The sequence below is a fragment of the Schistocerca piceifrons genome, chromosome 3 (genome assembly GCF_021461385.2).
Source record: "Schistocerca piceifrons isolate TAMUIC-IGC-003096 chromosome 3, iqSchPice1.1, whole genome shotgun sequence".
NCBI lineage: Eukaryota > Metazoa > Arthropoda > Insecta > Orthoptera > Acrididae > Schistocerca > Schistocerca piceifrons.
The window spans coordinates 280,266,363-280,288,059 of NC_060140.1; the positions used below are offsets into that span (position 1 = coordinate 280,266,363).

Genomic DNA, 21,697 nt, shown 5'->3' on the forward strand with positions numbered 1-21,697 from the left:
TGCTACGATTTCTCCACCTGGCACTCCATTTTTAGCTTCCACATCTCCACTCACTGTCTCCAAACGACAAAATGACAATACACAAACTCAAATTGCAACAGTGATCCACAAATAAAAAGTGACAGTCGATAAAGAAACGTATAGCAACCGGGATACCAATATGCAAAACAAAACCGTTACGAACTTACGTACTAACCTATAAATAGCACAAGATATGCACTCACTGTTTTTGCCCTTTTTTCAAGAAGCATAACACTCTGCTTTGTACAAATACTACAATTTCATATTTTCTGGAAAGTTTACGCTGTTAACTAGTGATTCTGGATATCTGTCCTTAGAACAGCAATTTCCCTTAATTAAACCGCAGCTGCAAGAGAGTTGTGAACGTTAGTTGAAGAGGGGTTTCAAGTGAATAAAAAAATGCAACCAATGGAAACGAATAACAGTTTATTTCGTATTATTTACTGCAAATAAATAAATGTAGAACTGTAAGAATAGTGTACAGGCCCATGAATACCTGAAAATAATTTGGGCAATTAGGTGCTTGTGAATCGAGTGAAGAGCCAATTTTTTTTTCAGGAGTGATTAAATGTCATTTGGATAGAGATACATTGGACGTAATTAAAGAAAAATTGATGGGAACATATTTATATAGCAATATTCAGTGGAGCACTTCATTAATGAAAACCTGCGGATGTAACTGCCAATTATTATAATACTTTTCTAATGAATGCAACATTGTATGAGCTCTTAAACTGATGTCAGAAGAAAATGAGATTTTCAATTGCTAAGACACTTCTATTCTGTGACTCTTTCTCTTTAAGATGGGTAGCGTTGACTCAATGTAGCTATATTTAATTTTTCTTGTTGCTTGTGCATAATTAACAAGGAAGTATAAGGAAAATATTTTGCAGGAAAATTATGTCTTTGCATGCATAAGACGTTGGTTTATTAAACAATGAATCTGTTTCTATAATTGAGTGTTTAACAATAATATTTTAATTTAAATCGAGTGAAAAATAAAACTGTACCTTGTTCCATTTTAAGCAGTTTTAACTTAGTATTTGAATAAGTATTACATATAACGAAATACATGCGCTTTATAAATCTTTTTTCACAAAAACGTAGTCAACAAAGCTGAACACTGCCAACTGGAATGTAATGGAAAATAATAATAACTAGGAATGAATCCGGTCGAAGAACTCGAACGTATAGGAACTCAGTTTAATTGTCTTCGGTTATTTCGTCATTTGATTCCTTGTACGAGTATTTAGCATCACTGGGAATTATAAGGGACGTTGAAGGTTGAATCGAGTATCGTGCTTCACTTTTTACCCTGAACTTCTTCACAAATCCCTTTTCGGCTCTTCCGTTCAATATCCAGTATGCAGAATCGCCGACAAATGACTAGGAATCAGGATGCACACACAACGTCATAGTAAGTAACACTACGGTGGTAGAGTATTGTAGTCTTTCATGCACTAACGTGAACCAAAATGCTGGATTACAAACTTTTTGCAATGGCTGTTTTACACATTAACCCTGCTACGTTTACATTTTTTCTCAGCTTCATTGACCCAAGAACAGTTGATAGACAGTTGCCGCATCTGGTACACTGAAGCGTGGGAAGCGCTCCCATCCCAAGTACGTAATGCTATCACTGTTTTTTCTTTCTTTTCTTTTTTTTTACACTGAACTTATGATATCTTCTTCTTGTAACAGTTCGTGGCCGGCGAATATTCCGTAGGTTTTGGGGAAGACGTCCTTGTTTATCAGCAACAATATCACCACTTTATACACAAAGAGTCGTGAAAATTAAGCTCGCATTTATCACTGGCGACTTGCGTAAAATATTCCGTCTTTCATGTTGACAGTAGAAACAGAGATCAAAGTGAAACGCCCATTTATGAATGGTGGCTTCTGTAAAATATTTAATCCTTCATGTTGACAGCATTCCAGATCGCATGGATCACTGTTCGAGTCATTCTGTCTATACAGGTTCCTGAATCATTAAGCTGCAATGACTATTAAAAATTCGGGAACTGTGCGTTATTATCGTTGTCAGTGTTTATCAAGACAATCCAAACGCCTTAGGGTACGAGATTTAACGATGGAAAGTTTACACCACTGAATATGATGATGTTATCCAGTTGACTGCGAATCTAGAACTGTAAATCCTCCTGCATTTAGAACCACTTCTTTGCAGTTTTGGCTCCTCAAACCGTCGGAAACGTTTACACAATTATTTACGAAACCGAGTAGGTGCGGTATCGGCCGTTATCTGGTCGACCGCACTTTCAAATAAACGCGCCGCCAGTTACGCCGCCGCAGTTCCTACAGGCGCCACCGCTGCACGAGGGCGCTGGCCACGAACGATTACGTCATTGCCAATGAGATGCAAGCATCCCTTCTCCGCAGCTCCAGCGACGGGTGTACTTAAGTTCGAACATTCATGCACTGAGTCCATTTTGCGTGTGCACCAGTTGATAACAGTTACAAACTTTCATAGTGGCCAGGGCGCGACATCTTCTGAATAGACGTTGTACTGAAGAGTAACAGTTTTATAAATCTTTTGTATCTGTATATATTTCTGTATTCAGATCTACTGTTAGCGACTGACGCTGCAAATACAGCAACGAAGTTATGTATTATTTTTACTATTTGATATAGATGTAGAATAAATTAATGTCGGAGTTCTCCGTTCATGAACGTCATCTGATCCTTGCTCCTGTACCCACTAAAGAACCACGCAGCGTGCAAAGGAAGCCATAACGCAGGATGTGATAACCTCGCTTCAGTAGCAACAGTTTTGAAACGTTTCCAACGCAGAACATGCGCAATCTATTGGTATAGGAAAACTACGACATTAAGGCGATATTTTGTTCGTCTCTGTACGCCTGCACTACTACACCTCCCAAATGACGGATGAGGCAATGTTCCATTTGACATAGTGCAGAAAGAGTTTGATGGGTAAATCATCACACGTGTTCAATGATTCTTGAATGGCACAGAGGATTCTCGGATCACTTTGGTGTCGTCCCTTCCGTTCTGACCGTGTAGCTCTTAGAACTCACGGAGCGGCGTTGGGAATTTTAAGGATGGTGACACGCACGAGTACTGTCTTTTGTCGCTGTACATGTATCCAGAGAGCGCGAGACAGCGACTGAGGGGAAGGAAACAGACGAGCTCACTGAAGGCGGTACGTGGTTCGATTCAGTCACTGGAAATATGTGCCGCTGGAGGTAATGTTGCCCCATCTCAGTCAGTGGCACTGTCGCCGTCAGGAACTGGCATCTGGGGTGGCGTCTACCGAGAAGTCACCCCCGAATCAGGATCCCGTCAACAGAGGCGCAGCGCAGGTCACTGTCGGAGCCAGGGGGCGACGCCACCTTCGTGGGGCTGCCCGATGTCCGGCAGTCCGATGGGGACGTCGTCAGTGGCGTTGGTGTGGTTGCGCTCGAGGGGCAGGACGTCGTTGCCCCCGGAGGCAGCGGCGCGCGCCTCCGGGCTGAAGTAGCGCGCCAGCACTTCGTGCCGGTAGACGAAAAGTAGCGCGCCGCCCACCGCGGCCAGAACCGCCAGCAGAGACAGCGACGCCCACAGCGCCGCCGCCCCCGCCTCGCTGCCGCCCGTGCTGGCGCCGGCAGTGGCGCCACTACTGGTGCCAATAGTAGTGGCACCAGTGACGCTCGACACCGTACTCGCCGTCTGCCCTGGCGTCTGTGAGCGGAATAATGGAAGATTAGTACCTACGCTTAACATTGTACTGCTAACTTCTTTACTTTTCTTTTACCATTAATGCTAATCTCCATTTAACATTGTAACATTTAACATTAAGTGATGAGCCAAAACATTATGACCACAGGCCATCGCGAGGTTGTATGCTGCCTGGTGGCGCTGAGACGCGTGGTGCGGTAAGACAACAATATGAGTGGAGCGGAGACAAATGGGCAATTGCGGAAATCCTCCGGCTAAAGCAAAAAGATGGGAATTTAAGGAGATGGGACATGGATAAACTGACTAAACCAGAGGTTGCACAGCGTTTCAGGGAGAGAATAAGGGAACAATTGACAGGAATGGGGGAAAGAAACACAGTAGTAGAAGAATGGGTAGCTCTGATGGATGAAGTAGTGAAGGCAGCAGAGGATCAAGTAGGTAAAAAGACGAGGGCTAGTAGAAATCCTTGGGTGACAGAAGAAATACTGCATTTAATTGATGAAAGGAGAAAATATAAAAATGCAGTAAATGAAGCAGGCAAAAAGGAATACAAACGTCTCAAAAATGAGATCGGCAGGAAGTGCAAAATGGCTAACCAGGCATGGCTAGAGGAGAAATGTAAGGATGTAGAGGGTTATCTCACTAGGGGTAAGATAGATACTGCCTACAGGAAAATTAAAGAGACCTTTGGAGAAAAGAGAACCACTTGTAAGAATATCAAGAGCTCAGATGGAAACCCAGTCTAAGCAAAGAAGGGAAAGCAGAAAGGTGGAAGGAGTATATAGAGGGTCTGTACATGGGCGATGTTCTTGAGGACAATATTATAGAATTGGAAGAGAATGTAGATGAAGATGAAATGGGAGATATGATAGTGCGTGAAGAGTTTGACAGAGCACTGAAAGATCTAAGTCGAAGCAAGGCCCCGTAAGTAGACAACATTCCATTAGAACTACTGATAGCCTCGGGAGAGCCAGCCCTGACAAAACTCTACCATCTGGTGAGCAAGATGTATGAGACAGGCGAAGTACCCTCAGACTTCAAGAAGAATATAATAATTCCAATCCCAAAGAAAGCAGGCGTTGACAGATGTGAAAATTAAAGAACTATCAGTTTAATAAGTCACGGCTGCAAAATACTAACGCGAATTCTTTACAGACGAATGGGAAAACTAGTAGAAGCCGACCTCGGGGCAGATCAGTTTGTGTTACGTAGAAATGTTGGGACACGTGAGGCAATACTGACCCTACGCCTTATCTTAGAAGGTAGATTAAGGAAAGGCAAACCTACGTTTCTAGCATTTGTAGACTTAGAGTAAGCTTTCGACAATGTTGACTGGAATACTCTGTTTCAAATTCTGAAGGTGGCAGGGGTAAAATACTGGGAACGAAAGGCTATTTACAATTTGTGCAGAAACCAGATGGCAGTTATAAGAGTCGAGGGGCATGAAAGGGAAGCAGTGGTTGGGAAGGGAATGAGACAGAGTTGTAGCCTATCCTCGATGTTATTCAATCTGTATATTGAGCAAGCAGTAAAGGAAACAAAAGAAAAATTCGGAGTAGGAATTAAAATCCATGGAGGGGAAATAAAAACTTTGAAGGTCGCCGATGACATTGTAAGTCTGTCAGAGACAGCAAAGAACCTGGAAGAGCAGCTGAACGGAATGGACAGTGTCTTGAAAGGAGGATAAAAGATGAACATCAACAAAAGCAAAACAAGGATAATGGAATGTAGTCGAATTAAGTCGGGTGATGCTGAGGGAATTAGATTAGGAAATGAGACACTTAAAGTAGTAAAGGAGTTTTGCTATTTGGGGAGCAAAATAAATGATGATGGTTGAAGTAGAGAGGATATAAAATGTGGACTGGCAATGGCAAGGAAAGCGTTTCTGAAGAAGAGAAATTTGTTAACATCGAGTATAGATTTAAGTGTCAGGAAGTCGTTTCTGAAAGTATTTGTATGGAGTGTAGCCATGTATGGAAGTGAAACGTGGACGATAAACAGTTTAGACAAAAAGAGAGTATAAGCTTTCAAAATGTGGTGCTACAGAAGAATGCTGAAGGTTAGATGGGTGGATCATATAACTAATGAGGAGGTATTGAATAGAATTGGGGAGAAGAGAAATTTGTGGCACAACGTGACTAGAAGAAGAGATCGGTTGATAGGACATCAAGGGATCACCAATTTAGTACTGGAGGGCAGCGCGGAGGGTAAAAATCGTACAGGGAGACCAAGAGATGAATACACTAAACAGATTCAGGAGGATGTAAGTTGCAGTAGGTACTGGGAGATGAAGAAGCTTGCACAGGATAGAGTAGCATGGAGAGCTGCATCAAACCAGTCTCTGAACTGAAGACCACAACAACAACAATACACTACCGCAGTACGATGGTCAACACTGCTGCACGAACTACCTAAGCTGAGTGCCCTCCTCAACATAAACTTCAATTGATTTTTCCCTTACATATTGTCACTACTGCCAGGGCCCTACGATATTGGCAAGCACCCCAGCATTGGTCGTAATGCGACGTCCTTCTACCATTGGTGATCTTGCCAATATCGGAGAGCTCTAGCAGTAGTGACAATATGTAAGGGAAAAATGAAGTTTATGTTGTGGAGGGCGCTCAGCTTAGGTAATCTGTACAGCAATGTTTACCGTTATACTGCGGAGGTGTAATGGGTAGCAATTTTGCTAGCAAGTAAGAAGACCCATGTTCGAGTCCCGGCCGCAGTACAAATTTTAATTAATGTCGTCTGCTTCCATCATTACCGTAGATAATAAAATGAGACTTAAATGACTCACGGCACCAATTAATTATAAAAATGAGGAATCATCCTAGCTACGGTAAGTGGGTCAATTGCGGAAATCCGCCGGCTTAAGCGACTTTCACAAAAGCCAGATTGTTGTGGCCCAGTGTATGGGAGCTGGTCGGTTGTTCGTGTGCTACTGTCGTGAGTATCTGTGGAAAGTGGCTGAAGAATGATCGACATACCTAGGGAATGGAGGCTAGCAGGATAGGTGGCGATCTGTGGCAGATCTGAGACGGACTGCTGCCGCTGGCTGACACAAGTGTTTTAAAACACACCATACAGCGCATGATGTTGAACATGGTGTTCCGTAGCAGAGGACTCCTGCGTGTTCCCAAGTTGATCCAAAAATATCATCAATTATGATTGCAGTGGGCACGGGATCATCGAGACTGGAACGCGAGTCAATGGAATCGCGACACCTGGTCGGATGAATCCCGTTTATTGTTAAACCAGGTTGATGGTCGTGTCCAGATACGGCTGCTCGAAACATGCAGCTCTCCACGGACGCAGGCCGTTGGGAGCAGTATTATGCTACGGGGGACATTCTCCTGTGCTTCCATGGGACCGGCGGTAGTAACCTAAGACATCGTGATAGCTGCGGACTACGTGAGCATTACTAGGGACCAGCTGTAACCCCTTGTGCTTGATGTCTTTCTCAACAGCGATGGCATCTTCAGTAGGATAACTGTCCGTGTCACAAGGCCAGAATCGTGCTGCAATGGTCTGAGGGGTATGGTAGTATACTCACGTTGACATCTTGGCTGCCAGATTCGGCTTATCTGTATCCGATGAAACCCTGCTGGGATGCTATCGGGCAACAGTTCCGCGCCCCAAAAACCACCCGCCCGTAAATTACGGGAAGTGTGTGACGTGTGCGGACGCAAGTGGTGCCACAAATCTCTGGAACCTATGAAGTACTTACCGAATCCATGGCACGCAGAATCACTGCTGAATTGCGTTCCAGAAATGGACCGACACGCTTTTAAGTAGCTGGTCATAACGGTTTGGCTTATCAGTGTACTTTTTTCGCTACTGCAAATAATTAATCTTTATTGTACTTGTACGAAGATGAATGAGACCACTGTGTCAGTATTGAATGAGATCCTTGACTTTGTTTTCAGTTTTATGTGTTGACTTCTTAGTCAGTTAGTTATGCAGCGGTGGAGTACTCTTATCTGAGGCATAGTAGCGAGCAGTGATTTACCACCAGAAGGAGGCTGCTGCTCATACAGCATTGTGGTCTGAAGGTGGCGTGGTCGAAACCGGTTACCAGAATAAATAAATTTGTGATCAAGTCTGATTTTAATAGTAACTAATAGCAGCGAGCATTTCAGTTTTTCAGAGAAAGAAATCTGTTATTTGTGAATCTGGGAAAAGCTGTCTGGAATACTTTATTACGAAGATGAAAACTCATTTATAATACTTTCTGGTTCTTTATACTGATGGAGAAAATTTTGGAGGAATTTTAAAGGTATGTTTGTAGTTTGTTTGTAATGAGAGAATTTTGTAATTTTTAGAGTCTTATTATGTTCTGCAGTCTTCTTGTCAATAATCATAGTACGATTTCTCAAAAACGATTTTCTTTACAGTAAAACCTACCTGCATGATTTATAGTTAAGTTAGGAATATTTTGTCGTGTGTGCATTGTACCTCACGCCACACGAGATCATAGATTGCTTCTGACAAGCAGAAAGAAAGAAATCTGTAGTGAGTACTTTATTTTTCTTTAGTTTCTGCATCTGCTGATTTGTATTTGCTTTCGAAAACGCCAGTACATCATACAAAAAACGGCATGCTGAGTAAGAGGTAAGTCAAATGGTTCAAATGACTCTGAGCACTATGGGACTCAACTTCCGAGGTCATTAGTCCCCTAGAACTTAGAACTAGTTAAACCTAACTAACCTAAGGACATTACACACATCCATGCCCGAGGCAGGATTCGAACCTGCGACCGTAGCGGTCTCGCGGATCCAGACTGCAGCACCTAGAACCGCACGGCCACTTCGGCCGGCTGAGGTAAGTCACCTTACATTCTTGTGCAAACAGTGTGTAGTAGGGACTGTTTAGGCGTCGTGCTAGCAGGCAGACTGATTTTCATTGAACAGTATTGATCATGTCAAATGGTTATTTTCTTACGAGCAGAGCAGCTATTTATTTTTGTGGATATTCCAAGTGAAACACTGCACTTCATATCACGCAGCCTTCCTAATATACTTCTGTACTGAGTTTAGGTTATATAGTTTTCATTGAGGACACAATTAACTTCTTTTGGTATTTAATTCGATTCATTTTCTTTATTTCCAACTTCAAAACTTTAAAGTTTTATTTCACGACACTGTTCACATGCGGAACACAGGGTCATCCAACCGTCAGTTTTGTTCACCAAATAAGTAATGTACTTGAAATACATGTTACACGAGGAGAAAGTTTTTCTCACATACAGATAATTTCTTTTATAAAAAGCTTACAACATTACGTTTTTAACCAAAAAGAAAATAGTATTTCTCAGACGCATAGTTCTCGGGGGAGGGGATACAGTGTGTTACTGTTCCCAACTGCTCCCCCTAATATTAATTAAAATAACAATATATAAAATAATTTAATGTAATAATTATACTTTTTATATAAGACCTTTAGCATAACATCCAAGAAACTGCAGTTCAGATAAATATGGCGTTTTAAAGGGATTTGTCAAAAAAATTGAGAAATACGTGTCTCATGCAATTAGTATGGGGTGTGCAATAGCAACAAACTCTCACAACGTTGACGAAATCGTATCTTACACAATATAAAACCGAAGGATGAAGTCACAAGTGTCAACATTTCTCTTAGTGTGAATACATGTCTGAAGACTTTGTGTGAGCATGTAAACGAGAGGAATGCTTTTTCTTTCAGTCGTTTTCACTTAGTTCGGGAAGTCAGTCATACTGTTTTTCCCATCTTAGTGGACGGTCTGTCCTGTTTGCCCACCATCACACAAATGATTGTGGTTTGTCGGTTCCACCATTGAATTTACAAACTGTCGGATTTGCTGTTGGTGACAGATGTGACCAACCTGGAAATATGTAGCTTCGTATGTCTGCAGGTCGGAGTGTAATCCTGTGCAGTTGGGCAGGATCACCACATAAGCAACTGGCATGTATCCTGTGTAAAATATAGCTCCTAATTTCTGGAATTTTTGTCATTTTCGAGACAATTTGGTTTTCGTGCTACAAAAGTTAGCTGTGAAATATGGTATTTGATATACATATAAATACGAGGACGTTCAATAAGTAATGCAACACATTTTTTTCTAAAAGCAGGTTGGTTTTATTGAGGATTTGAATTCACTATGTTGTCGCAGAAGAAGCCAAGAAGCGCAGCCGCCGTACTGTAGTGGTTAGGATACTAGCTTGATGCATGAAGGGTTGTGAGTTCAAGATACACCTCAACTGAAATATTTTAATTTCTATATTCGGTTCGAGTACATTCTAGAAGTATCCACAAACGGCAAGAATCATTGTACTGGAATGTTCTGTAGCTGTATATGCACCGTATGTGTTGTGGCTGGAGGCAGTTAGCTCCGGGCTCTTGTGTGTGCAAGTGCTGAATAAACCTTCGTTAAGTGAAGTTAGTGTTCGTCATTCATATACCTACACCTTCCTTTACGTGACAATATCATTCCGCACTCTTTTGGCTACATAACTATATTTTTCAACATAATCTCCGCAGTGATACAGGCTTACGGAACCTCACAGGGAGGACATGTATGGGAATCGAACCCTGGACCCCGTGCTCTGGAAGGTTAGGTTAGTTAGGTTAGTGTTTTTTAACGTCCCGTCGACAACGAGGTTATTAGAGACGGAGCACAAGCTCGGGTTAGGGAAGGATGGGGAAGGAAATCGGCCGTGCCCTTTCAAAGGAACCATCCCGGCATTTGCCTGAAACGATTTAGGGAAATCACGGAAAACCTAATTCAGGATGGCTGGAGACGGGATTGAACCGTCGTCCTCCCGAATGCGAGTCCAGTGTGCTAACCACTGCGCCACCTCGCTCGGTGCTCTGGAAGGAGAACGCGACCGTGAGCTGCGGACAGAAATGGCTCTGAGCACTATGGGACTCAACTTCTGAGGTCATTAGTCCCCTAGAACTTAGAACTACTTAAACCAAACTAACCTAAGGACATCACACACATCCATGCCCGAGGCAGGATTCGAACCTGCGACCGGAGCGGTCTCGCGGTTCCAGACTGTAGCGCCTAGAACTGCACGACCACTCTGGCCGGCAGCTGCGGACATCTCAGTCCGAAGTGATGAATCCATGTTTCATCGCCTGTGACAATGTTCGACGGAAAATTGTCACGATCAGCCTCAAAACGCGGAAGCAATTTCACACATATGGTTCTTCGGTGCTCTTCATGGTCTTCTATTAAGAGGTGAGTAACGCAGGTGGCACACATGTTTGAGTTCCCGAAGTGGTGGACGAGTGTGTCAGCATTACAAACACAGACATTCTGTTGAGCAGCGAGGTGTTTGAGTTTGATTTGTCGATCATCTCAAATGAGAGTGTCCGCACGTTCCAACATTGCGGGGGTCACAGCTGTGTGTGGACAGTTTTGCGCGACCTTGTTGCGATAATGACAGATGTATCGTCCAACATCTAGCACTCCGTCGTCAGGCCACAAGTGGCCCATCGGGACCATCCGACCACCGTGTCATCCTCAGCTGAGGATGCGGATAGGAGAGGCGTGGTGTTAGCGCTCCGCTCTCCCGGTCATTATGATGGTTTTCTTTGACCGGAGCCGCTACTATTCGGTCGAGTAGCTTCTCAGTTGGCATCAAGACGCTGAGTGCACCCCTAAAAATGGCAACAGCGCATGGCAGCCGGGATGGTCACCCATCCAAGTGCCGGCCACGCCCGACAGCGCTTAACTTTGGTGATCTAACTGGTGTATCCACTGCGGCAAGGCCGTTGTCTTTCCAACATGTAGCCACTTTCTTATTAAGTGCCAGATCTCTGCACAAATTCTGGGAGCGCCTATGAATATTTGAGATGCTCTGGTTTTCTGCCAGAAGAAACTCAATGACAGCTCCCTGCTTGGAACATATTTCCATTATACACGCACATTTTGAAGGCTATCTACAGGTTGGCCACCTATCGGAACGCGATTAAACTACAGGGGCTGAAGCAGGAGTATTGCACGATGTGCCACAACAAACTCCGCATTTTTTTCAACCAAAATCGCCCAAGAGTAAAATGTGTTACATTACTTATCGAACGCCTCTCGTACGAACGCTTCTACTGAAATGTGTCTCGAGAAGGGAGTCACGAGCGCCGTTACCTTGTCACAGTCGAGCTTGTGGAGCTGCACGTCCTGCCAGGGCCGCGGCGGCTCCCCGCAGTAGACGTTGGCCTCGTCCACGTGCTCCTCGGCCCAGTTCCAGGTGTCGCGCAGCGCGCAGTCGCACTCCAGTGGGTTGCGCTCCACGTCGAGCAGCACGAGGTGCGCCTCGGCCGACTCGTTGGCCAGCCAGAGCGTGCGCAGGCGGTTGGCCTGCAGGTCCAGGTAGCGCAGCTCCGGCGCCGCCGCCAGCAGGTTGGGCTGCACCGACTGCAGCGCGCAGTCCGCCGCCGACAGCCGCTGCAGCTTGGGCGCCTGCAGCGGGCCCAGGGGGCCCTGCATCAGTCTGTTCCCGTCCAGCCGCAGCTCCAGCAGCTGAGGCAGGTTCTGTAACGAGGTAGCACCGCATTCAGTCGAAATACGTGCTTTCACAGTGCTGGAACAAGTGACCCACTGAGCTGCACCATTCTGCCAAACAGTTAAAAACTACTGGACGTTAAAATTGCTACACCAAGAAGAAATGCAGATGATAAACGGGTATTCATTGGACAAATATATTATACTAGAACTGACATGTAATTACATTTTCACGCAATTTGGGTGCATAGATCCTGAGAAATCAGTACCCAGAACAACCACCTCTGGTCGTAATAATGGCCTTGACACGCCTGGGCATTGAGTCAAACAGAGCTTGGATGGCGTGTACAAGTACAGCTTCAACACGATACCACATTTCATCAAGAGTAGTGACTGGCGTATTGTGACGAGCCAGTTGCTCGGCCACCATTGACCAGACGTTTTCAATTGGTGAGAGATCTGGAGAATGTGTTGGCCAGGGCAGCAGTCAAACATTTCTGTATCCAGAAAGGCCCGTACAGGACCTGCAACTTGCGGTCGTGCATTATCCTGCTGAAATGTAGGGTTTCGCAGGGATCGAATGAAGGGTAGAGCCACGTGTTGTAACACATCTGAAATGTAACGTCCACTGTTCAAAGTGCCGTCAATGCGAACAAGAGGTGACCGAGACGTGTAACCAAAGGCACACCATACCATCACGCCGGGTGATACGCCAGTATGGCGATGACGAATACGCGCTTCCAATGCGAGTTCACCGCGATGTCGCCAAACACGGATGCGACCATCACGATGCTGTAAACAGAACCTGTATTCATCCGAAAAAATGACGTTTTGCCACTCGTGCACCCAGGTTCGTCGTTCAGTACACCATCGCCGGCGCACCTGTCTGTGATGCAGCGTCAAGGGTAACCACAGCCATGGTCTCCGAGCTGATAGTCCATGCTGCTGCAAACGTCGTCGAACTGTTTGTGCACATGTTTGTTGTCTTGCAAACGTCCCCATCTGTTGATCCAGGGATCGAGACGTGGCTGCACGACCCGCTACAGCCATGACGATATGATGCCTGTCATCTCGACTGCTAGTGATACGAGGCCGTTGGGATCCAGCACGGCGTTCCGTATTACCCTCCTGAACCCACTGATTCCATATTCTGCTAACAGTCATTGAATCTCGACCAACGCGAGCAGCAATGTCGCGATACGATAAACCGCAATCGCGGTGATCTAACGCAACGTCCTATCCTGTGGCCTGGACGTGGCCCTGGTGCTCAGTAGCCTCCTTAGATGGAGTGAAGGTAACACGGGAAGGGCCGGCCATGCGTGACGTTAAAGGCTAGCCCTTAACTGAGTCCAATCCTGACTGGTCCGCACTGGCCCACCGTGACTTGTCAAAAGCGGTGGGTGAGACATGGTCGGTCATGATCCCCCAGTAAGTTGGAGATCCTCTGGGGAACGTACCTCGGGTTTTAGTGCCGCACCGTCTCGTTGATGTCAAACTCCACAACATTAGACGTGGGCTAATATCCTACATCTCTAGGCTGCGTTGAACGGTGAGGGTTGTCGTGTCAAGGAAGGACGTGAAACGCCCCCATCCCGAGGCGAAAGCAAAGGGCGCGTAGCGCAGGGGAAGCTGCGCTACGACAGACACACCATCTGTCTCTCCTGAATTGAGCCACGGCGGCTGGGCGAGGAGGTGAGGGCAAGTCTGACGACGAGCCTGGACTCTTGATGTCTGGGCGCCGCCGCTCCTCACATCCTGGACAAGTCTCCCAATCCAAGGCGAAAGCAAAGGGCGCGTGGCGCAGGGGAAGCTGCGCTACGACGGACACACCATCTGTCTCTCCTGAATTGAGACACGGCGTCTGGGCGAGGAGGTGAGGGCAAGTCTGACGACGAGCCTGGACTCTTGATGTCTGGGCGCCGCCGCTCCTCACATCCTGGACAAGTCTCCCAATCCAAGGCGAAAGCAAAGGGCGCGTGGCGCAGGGGAAGCTGCGCTACGACGGACACACCATCTGTCTCTCCTGAATTGAGCCACGGTGGCTGGGCAAGGAGGTGAGGGCAAGTCTGACGACGAGCCTGGACTCTTGATGTCTGGGCGCCGCCGCTCCTCACATCCTGGACAAGTCTCCCAATCCAAGGCGAAAGCAAAGGGCGCGTGGCGCAGGGGAAGCTGCGCTACGACGGACACACCATCTGTCTCTCCTGAATTGAGCCACGGCGTCTGGGCGAGGAGGTGAGGGCAAGTCTGACGACGAGCCTGGACTCTTGATGTCTGGGCGCCGCCGCTCCTCACATCCTGGACAAGTCTCCCAATCCAAGGCGAAAGCAAAGGGCGCGTGGCGCAGGGGAAGCTGCGCTACGACAGACACACCATCTGTCTCTCCTGAATTGAGCCACGGCGTCTGGGCGAGGAGGTGAGGGCAAGTCTGACGACGAGCCTGGACTCTTGATGTCTGGGCGCCGCCGCTCCTCACATCCTGGACAAGTCTCCCAATCCAAGGCGAAAGCAAAGGGCGCGTGGCGCAGGGGAAGCTGCGCTACGACGGACACACCATCTGTCTCTCCTGAATTGAGCCACGGCGGCTGGGCAAGGAGGTGAGGGCAAGTCTGACGACGAGCCTGGACTCTTGATGTCTGGGCGCCGCCGCTCCTCACATCCTGGACAAGTCTCCCAATCCAAGGCGAAAGCAAAGGGCGCGTGGCGCAGGGGAAGCTGCGCTACGACAGACACACCATCTGTCTCTCCTGAATTGAGCCACGGCGTCTGGGCGAGGAGGTGAGGGCAAGTCTGACGACGAGCCTGGACTCTTGATGTCTGGGCGCCGCCGCTCCTCACATCCTGGACAAGTCTCCCAATCCAAGGCGAAAGCAAAGGGCGCGTGGCGCAGGGGAAGCTGCGCTACGACGGACACACCATCTGTCTCTCCTGAATTGAGCCACGGCGGCTGGGCAAGGAGGTGAGGGCAAGTCTGACGACGAGCCTGGACTCTTGATGTCTGGGCGCCGCCACTCCTCACATCCTGGACAAGTCTCCCAATCCAAGGCGAAAGCAAAGGGCGCGTGGCGCAGGGGAAGCTGCGCTACGACAGACACACCATCTGTCTCTCCTGAATTGAGCCACGGCGTCTGGGCGAGGAGGTGAGGGCAAGTCTGACGACGAGCCTGGACTCTTGATGTCTGGGCGCCGCCGCTCCTCACATCCTGGACAAGTCTCCCAATCCAAGGCGAAAGCAAAGGGCGCGTGGCGCAGGGGAAGCTGCGCTACGACGGACACACCATCTGTCTCTCCTGAATTGAGCCACGGCGGCTGGGCAAGGAGGTGAGGGCAAGTCTGACGACGAGCCTGGACTCTTGATGTCTGGGCGCCGCCACTCCTCACATCCTGGACAAGTCTCCCAATCCAAGGCGAAAGCAAAGGGCGCGTGGCGCAGGGGAAGCTGCGCTACGACAGACACACCATCTGTCTCTCCTGAATTGAGCCACGGCGTCTGGGCGAGGAGGTGAGGGCAAGTCTGACGACGAGCCTGGACTCTTGATGTCTGGGCGCCGCCGCTCCTCACATCCTGGACAAGTTTCCCAATCCAAGGCGAAAGCAAAGGGCGCGTGGCGCAGGGGAAGCTGCGCTACGACGGACACACCATCTGTCTCTCCTGAATTGAGCCACGGCGTCTGGGCGAGGAGGTGAGGGCAAGTCTGACGACGAGCCTGGACTCTTGATGTCTGGGCGCCGCCACTCCTCACATCCTGGACAAGTCTCCCAATCCAAGGCGAAAGCAAAGGGCGCGTGGCGCAGGGGAAGCTGCGCTACGACAGACACACCATCTGTCTCTCCTGAATTGAGCCACGGCGTCTGGGCGAGGAGGTGAGGGCAAGTCTGACGACGAGCCTGGACTCTTGATGTCTGGGCGCCGCCGCTCCTCACATCCTGGACAAGTTTCCCAATCCAAGGCGAAAGCAAAGGGCGCGTGGCGCAGGGGAAGCTGCGCTACGACGGACACACCATCTGTCTCTCCTGAATTGAGCCACGGCGTCTGGGCGAGGAGGTGAGGGCAAGTCTGACGACGAGCCTGGACTCTTGATGTCTGGGCGCCGCCGCTCCTCACATCCTGGACAAGTCTCCCAATCCAAGGCGAAAGCAAAGGGCGCGTAGCGCAGGGGAAGCTGCGCTACGACGGACACACCATCTGTCTCTCCTGAATTGAGCCACGGCGGCTGGGCAAGGAGGTGAGGGCAAGTCTGACGACGAGCCTGGACTCTTGATGTCTGGGCGCCGCCGCTCCTCACATCCTGGACAAGTCTCCCAATCCAAGGCGAAAGCAAAGGGCGCGTGGCGCAGGGGAAGCTGCGCTACGACGGACACACCATCTGTCTCTCCTGAATTGAGCCGCGGCGGCTGGGCAAGGAGGTGAGGGCAAGTCTGACGACGAGCCTGGACTCTTGATGTCTGGGCGCCGCCGCTCCTCACATCCTGGACAAGTCTCCCAATCCAAGGCGAAAGCAAAGGGCGCGTGGCGCAGGGGAAGCTGCGCTACGGCAGACACACCATCTGTCTCTCCTGAATTGAGCCGCGGCGGCTGGGCGAGGAGGTGAGGGCAAGTCTGACGACGAGCCTGGACTCTTGATGTCTGGGCGCCGCCGCTCCTCACATCCTGGACAAGTCTCCCAATCCAAGGCGAAAGCAAAGGGCGCGTGGCGCAGGGGAAGCTGCGCTACGACAGACACACCATCTGTCTCTCCTGAATTGAGCCGCGGCGGCTGGGCGAGGAGGTGAGGGCAAGTCTGACGACGAGCCTGGACTCTTGATGTCTGGGCGCCGCCGTTCCTCACATCCTGGACAAGTCTCCCAATCCAAGGCGAAAGCAAAGGGCGCGTGGCGCAGGGGAAGCTGCGCTACGACAGACACACCATCTGTCTCTCCTGAATTGAGCCGCAGCGGCTGGACGAGGAGGTGAGGGCAAGTCTGACGACGAGCCTGGACTCTTGATGTCTGGGCGCCGCCGCTCCTCACATCCTGGACAAGTCTCCCAATCCAAGGCGAAAGCAAAGGGTGCATGGCGCAGGGGGAGCTGCGCGAAATGGACGTAACATCAGTCCCTCCTGGGTCGAGCGGCGAACGTAGGGCGGGTGCGGCGTGTTGCTGGCCACAGCTGCTTTGTGCTGCGCTTGCCTGGCGCTGCTGCTCCCCAGAATGCAAGGGCACGTCTCAATCTGTGTCTCTGCTGCCGGTGGCCTGCTTACTAGGCGGGTGCTCTGACCACTAAGCCATCGAAACACAGTGGCCATTGCAAGTCCACGGACTACCCTAGCACGCCTCCTGTCAGACCCAAATTGTCAACTTATTCACACACTTCTGATGTAATGCTACTTCCCCATTGTCTTCACTATTCGTGGCATTTGGTCGATTGTCATCGCCTTAATTACATATATATGGTGTCTTAATTCATATTGGCTATTGGACCAAAATTGTGTCTGTTCTTTTGGACTTATATGTGTAATAAACGCGATGACGTCCACCGATCTCTTAGTGAGGACTCACACCAGGCTCCAACTCTTACAGGAATCGGCGAAATGTCGCGAGTAATGAGGATAATGGACAAGGGGCACTACATTAGTAGTGTGTGGGTAAGTTGAAGATTTAGGTCTGAAGAGAGGCATGCTTGGGTAGTGCGTGCAGTTGTTATGACTACTGTGTTTGGATGAGTTAGTAGTCAGAGCATTTGCCTAGTAAGCAGGACATCCGTGTTCGAATCCCAATCTGGTACAAATTTCAAACTTTCCCTACTTATTTCAATAAATGTATGTCTACTCGCAGCCACTATCAATAATTCCTTTGAGTTTTTTTTCCCTAACAGTTTCCAATAGAAATGGAAGAAGGTTTACAAATATTCCTCGCAGAAGCGACTGTTTGCTCTGCACAGCACCCCCCCCCCTCCCACACAGTAGTTACTAGTCTTTCGTTGCAGTACACTTCTCAAAGCTCAGCACATTCTCCAGATCTCTCACCAACTGAAAACGTCTGGTCAATGGTGGCCGAGCAACTGGCTCGTTACAATACGCCAGTCACAACTCTTGAACTGTGGTATCGTGTTGAAGCTGCATGGGCAGCTGTACCTGTACACACCATCCAAGCTCTGTTTGACTCAATGCCCAGGCGTATCAAGGCCATTATTAGGGCCAGAGGTTGTTGTTCTGGGTAGTGATTTCTCAAGAACTATGCACCCAAATTTCGTGAAAATGTAATCACATGTCAGTTCTAGTATAATATATTTGGCCAATGAATGCCCGTTTATCATCTGCATTTCTTCTTGGTGTAGCAATTTTTAAGGCCAGTAGTGTACAAGATGACGGGATAAACGTTCTGTTACATAATCGAGGTAACTCGTGGTCACTTTGAAAAGCAAGATTAAAAACACTGTTTTAAATGGCTCTGAGAACTATGGGACTTAACTTCTGAGGTCATCAGTCCCCTAGAACTTAGAACTACTTAAACCTAACTAACTTAAGGACACCGCACACATCCATGCCCGAGGCAGGATCCGAACCTGCGACCGTAACGGTCGCGCGGTTCCGGACTGTAGCGCCTAGAACCGCTCGGCCACTCCGGCCGGCAACACTGTTTCGCTGTATTTATTTAAATTTCTGCAGAAATACGTCAGTTAGCCTTCATTGACTGTCATTCACTATATGCGTGAAAGACATGCGTAAAGTATAGCATAAGATATTGTGGACACCTAAAGCACTGAGGAGTGGAAGTGCATACCGCACACTACATTTGAAAACCACTTCACGTAACAGGTTCACCACCCTACTGGCATAAAAACGCCAGTAAACAGTATTAATAATTTGTAAACAGCTAATGTTAACTACCACAACGCAAAAAAGATCCAGTACAGGAACTATGAGCATAAAATACGCCACCCGTCTCACACGAATAAATTATTTTTTTAAATTACAATCGCATGGCGTTAGGTCTGGTGAATGTGGAGGCCATGCAAACTAAGCCCTGTAATTGGGCCCCTTGCAGCCTATCCAGCGCTTGGGTACAGTGAAGTTCAACCAATCTCTTACTTCGCTATGCCAGTGAGGTGGCGCACCATCTTGCTGGAAAATGAAGTTCTCTGGCTCATCTTCTTCCAACTGAGGGAAGAGCCATTGCTCTAGTGTATCAAAGTAAGAAGTGCCAGTTACAGTAGGTTCACCAAAAAAGGAAGGCCCATAAACTTTCCGCCGGGATACGGCACAAACCCGACCTAACACCATGCGATTTTTTCCTTTCGGGCTTCATCAAGGATCGTGTGTACGTGCCTCCGCTACCAGCAGACCTCCCTCAATTAAGAAACCGGATTGAAACAGCTGTTGCTACAATCAACGGTTGGGAAGAACTCGGCTATAGACTTGATGTGTACTGTGTGACAAATACTTACATTATAAGGTTCTTGATACAACTGTTTGCGTTGCTCTTTCATTTGACATATCATTTATAACTGTAAGTTTAATATAATAAATACTACAAAGCGTTAAAACCCCGATATTCATTTATAAACACGCTGTACATTTATTTACTATTAGTTTTGATCATGGACCATCTTCACAGTGGAAAAATATCTGTTGCGACAACTTCACGACTTACATGCTGCTTAACTAGGAAACTATACGCCGATGCTGACTTGAAAAAGTAAGAAAATTAATATTTAACGCCATAATACAGGCTTAACGAGGCGGAAAATAACCTTAAAAACAACCTGCCTTACCGAATAGTACACCACGTGCAACGCAACCTTACTACTGGTCTGGAGGCGTCTGCATTTTCGCAAGGCTCTCCCCCTTACGGTTTACTTCATGTAACAGTATATCTCTCTTAGTTTCGTCTGCCTCAGCATCGTCTATGCTTCCGCGCCTTGGAGCGCCTGTCCTGCTTTCTCACAGCTTCAAGTAACAAAGAATAATCAGTATATTACACTGTACCGGGATTTATTGAAAAAAATATGAAATGTGACTACAAGATCTGTTTCAGTGTCAGAGCTTCATCATGCAAGCTAACTTTCACCACTCCCTGACAGTCTAATGCGCCACCTTGCCTACTTACGGTGAACTTCACTCCATGCCAGCCGGGTGCTAACATTATTGGACAGCAATCATGCTTCTGACGCACTGTATGAATCTGTATGCACACCAGGCAAACATACCAAAAATACAGACTCAACTAAACATGCTCTGTGTGGTGGACAGGTGTTATCGTAGGAGTGGCCAGGAGACCTGAGGAACTCATTCGGTAATATGGCAAATCTCTGCATGGGAAATATTCTTCTGGAGGAGCTCATATTCCTAGCGACAACAGGATGCCTTGAGTGATGTCCCGGAGGCAATCTGAGCTGTTGGTGTGCCGCAAAAGAAACGCCATAGGTTGCCGGTCATTATAATCTATGGCTCCTCGCTTCATGTTGCTCATATCTGGTCCTACTGCTTGGTACTCTCCACAGTCGTCGTTCCCTCATTAGAAGCAGTACTCGAAAACGTCCATTTCTAATGCCGAGGCTCTCATCATGAAACATAACTTTGCACCAGTCAAATCTAGAGTACCGTCTTTCTCTCCTGATGTAATTTACAACAATGAATACCCTCTTTTACAGTTACGGTATTTACTAACCATCAAATATTAATACAACTACATAGCTGGAACCTCGCATATGAGAAAATTTAAAGCCCACAAATGAAGCAGTCATTTGAAATTCCAGACGTTCTACGTCTATATCAGGATGCAGTCAGTGACCCTTGATAATAATGTGAGCAAGTAGAGAATGTTACACAAACACAGACCAAGGTAACAATGATACCTAGAGGAACCTGTTGTCAACCTGACGAAGTTCCGCAGTAGTACAGCACGGCGTCCGCCCCAGGTAGCTGAGTGGTCAGCGCGACAGAATGTCAATTCTAAGGATCCGGGTTCGATTCCCGGCTGGGTTGGGGATTTTCTCCACTCAGGGACTGAGTGTTGTGTTGTCCTAATCATCATCATTTCATCCCCATCGACACGCAAGTCGCCGAAGTGGCGTCAAATCGAAAGACTTGCACCCGGCGAACGGTCTACCCGACGGGAGGCCGTAGTCACACGACATTTACAATTTCTGATTCCAGCAGGTTGGAATTATCGTCCAGCGGCAATGACAGGAAAATGATGGTGCACTCAGCGTAGCTGGTGACGACCTGCTTGCGGTGGCTGCCCAAAGAGAACACTAACCTCCCCGCTCTGAAGCCGGCTATTTGGCCATTTTCCTAGTTCCCATGGCCTCAGACTTGCGGCCGGCAGTAATGTGGCATTAACTACCGTAGCTTGGAGCTAAGCTGTTAAAACTGCTAAGTTATTCGTGGTCGCTGCCATAAGTATCTCACCATCCAATGGTGGGCTTCATGGTAACAAACTTTCAGAATAACCTGAGAAGAGGCACTCTCATTTTAGAATAATTTTCTGTTTTTTTTTTTTTTAACTTTATTG

At 47.7% G+C, this 21,697-nt stretch overlaps 1 protein-coding gene across 1 annotated transcript in view; it reads right to left on the minus strand.

Annotated features, from left to right (window-relative positions):
* Positions 1-430: 430 nt before the first annotated feature.
* Positions 431-21,697, minus strand: part of LOC124787670 (carboxypeptidase N subunit 2-like) — a 112,398-nt gene continuing 91,131 nt past the window's right edge. Inside the window, exons 4-5 of the mRNA XM_047254487.1 lie at positions 11,846-12,232; positions 431-3,720 (exon numbers count right to left, since the gene is read on the minus strand). Coding sequence (XP_047110443.1) covers positions 3,361-3,720; positions 11,846-12,232 — 747 coding nt within the window. The 3' untranslated portion in view covers positions 431-3,360. The remainder of the gene's footprint in view (positions 3,721-11,845; positions 12,233-21,697) is intronic.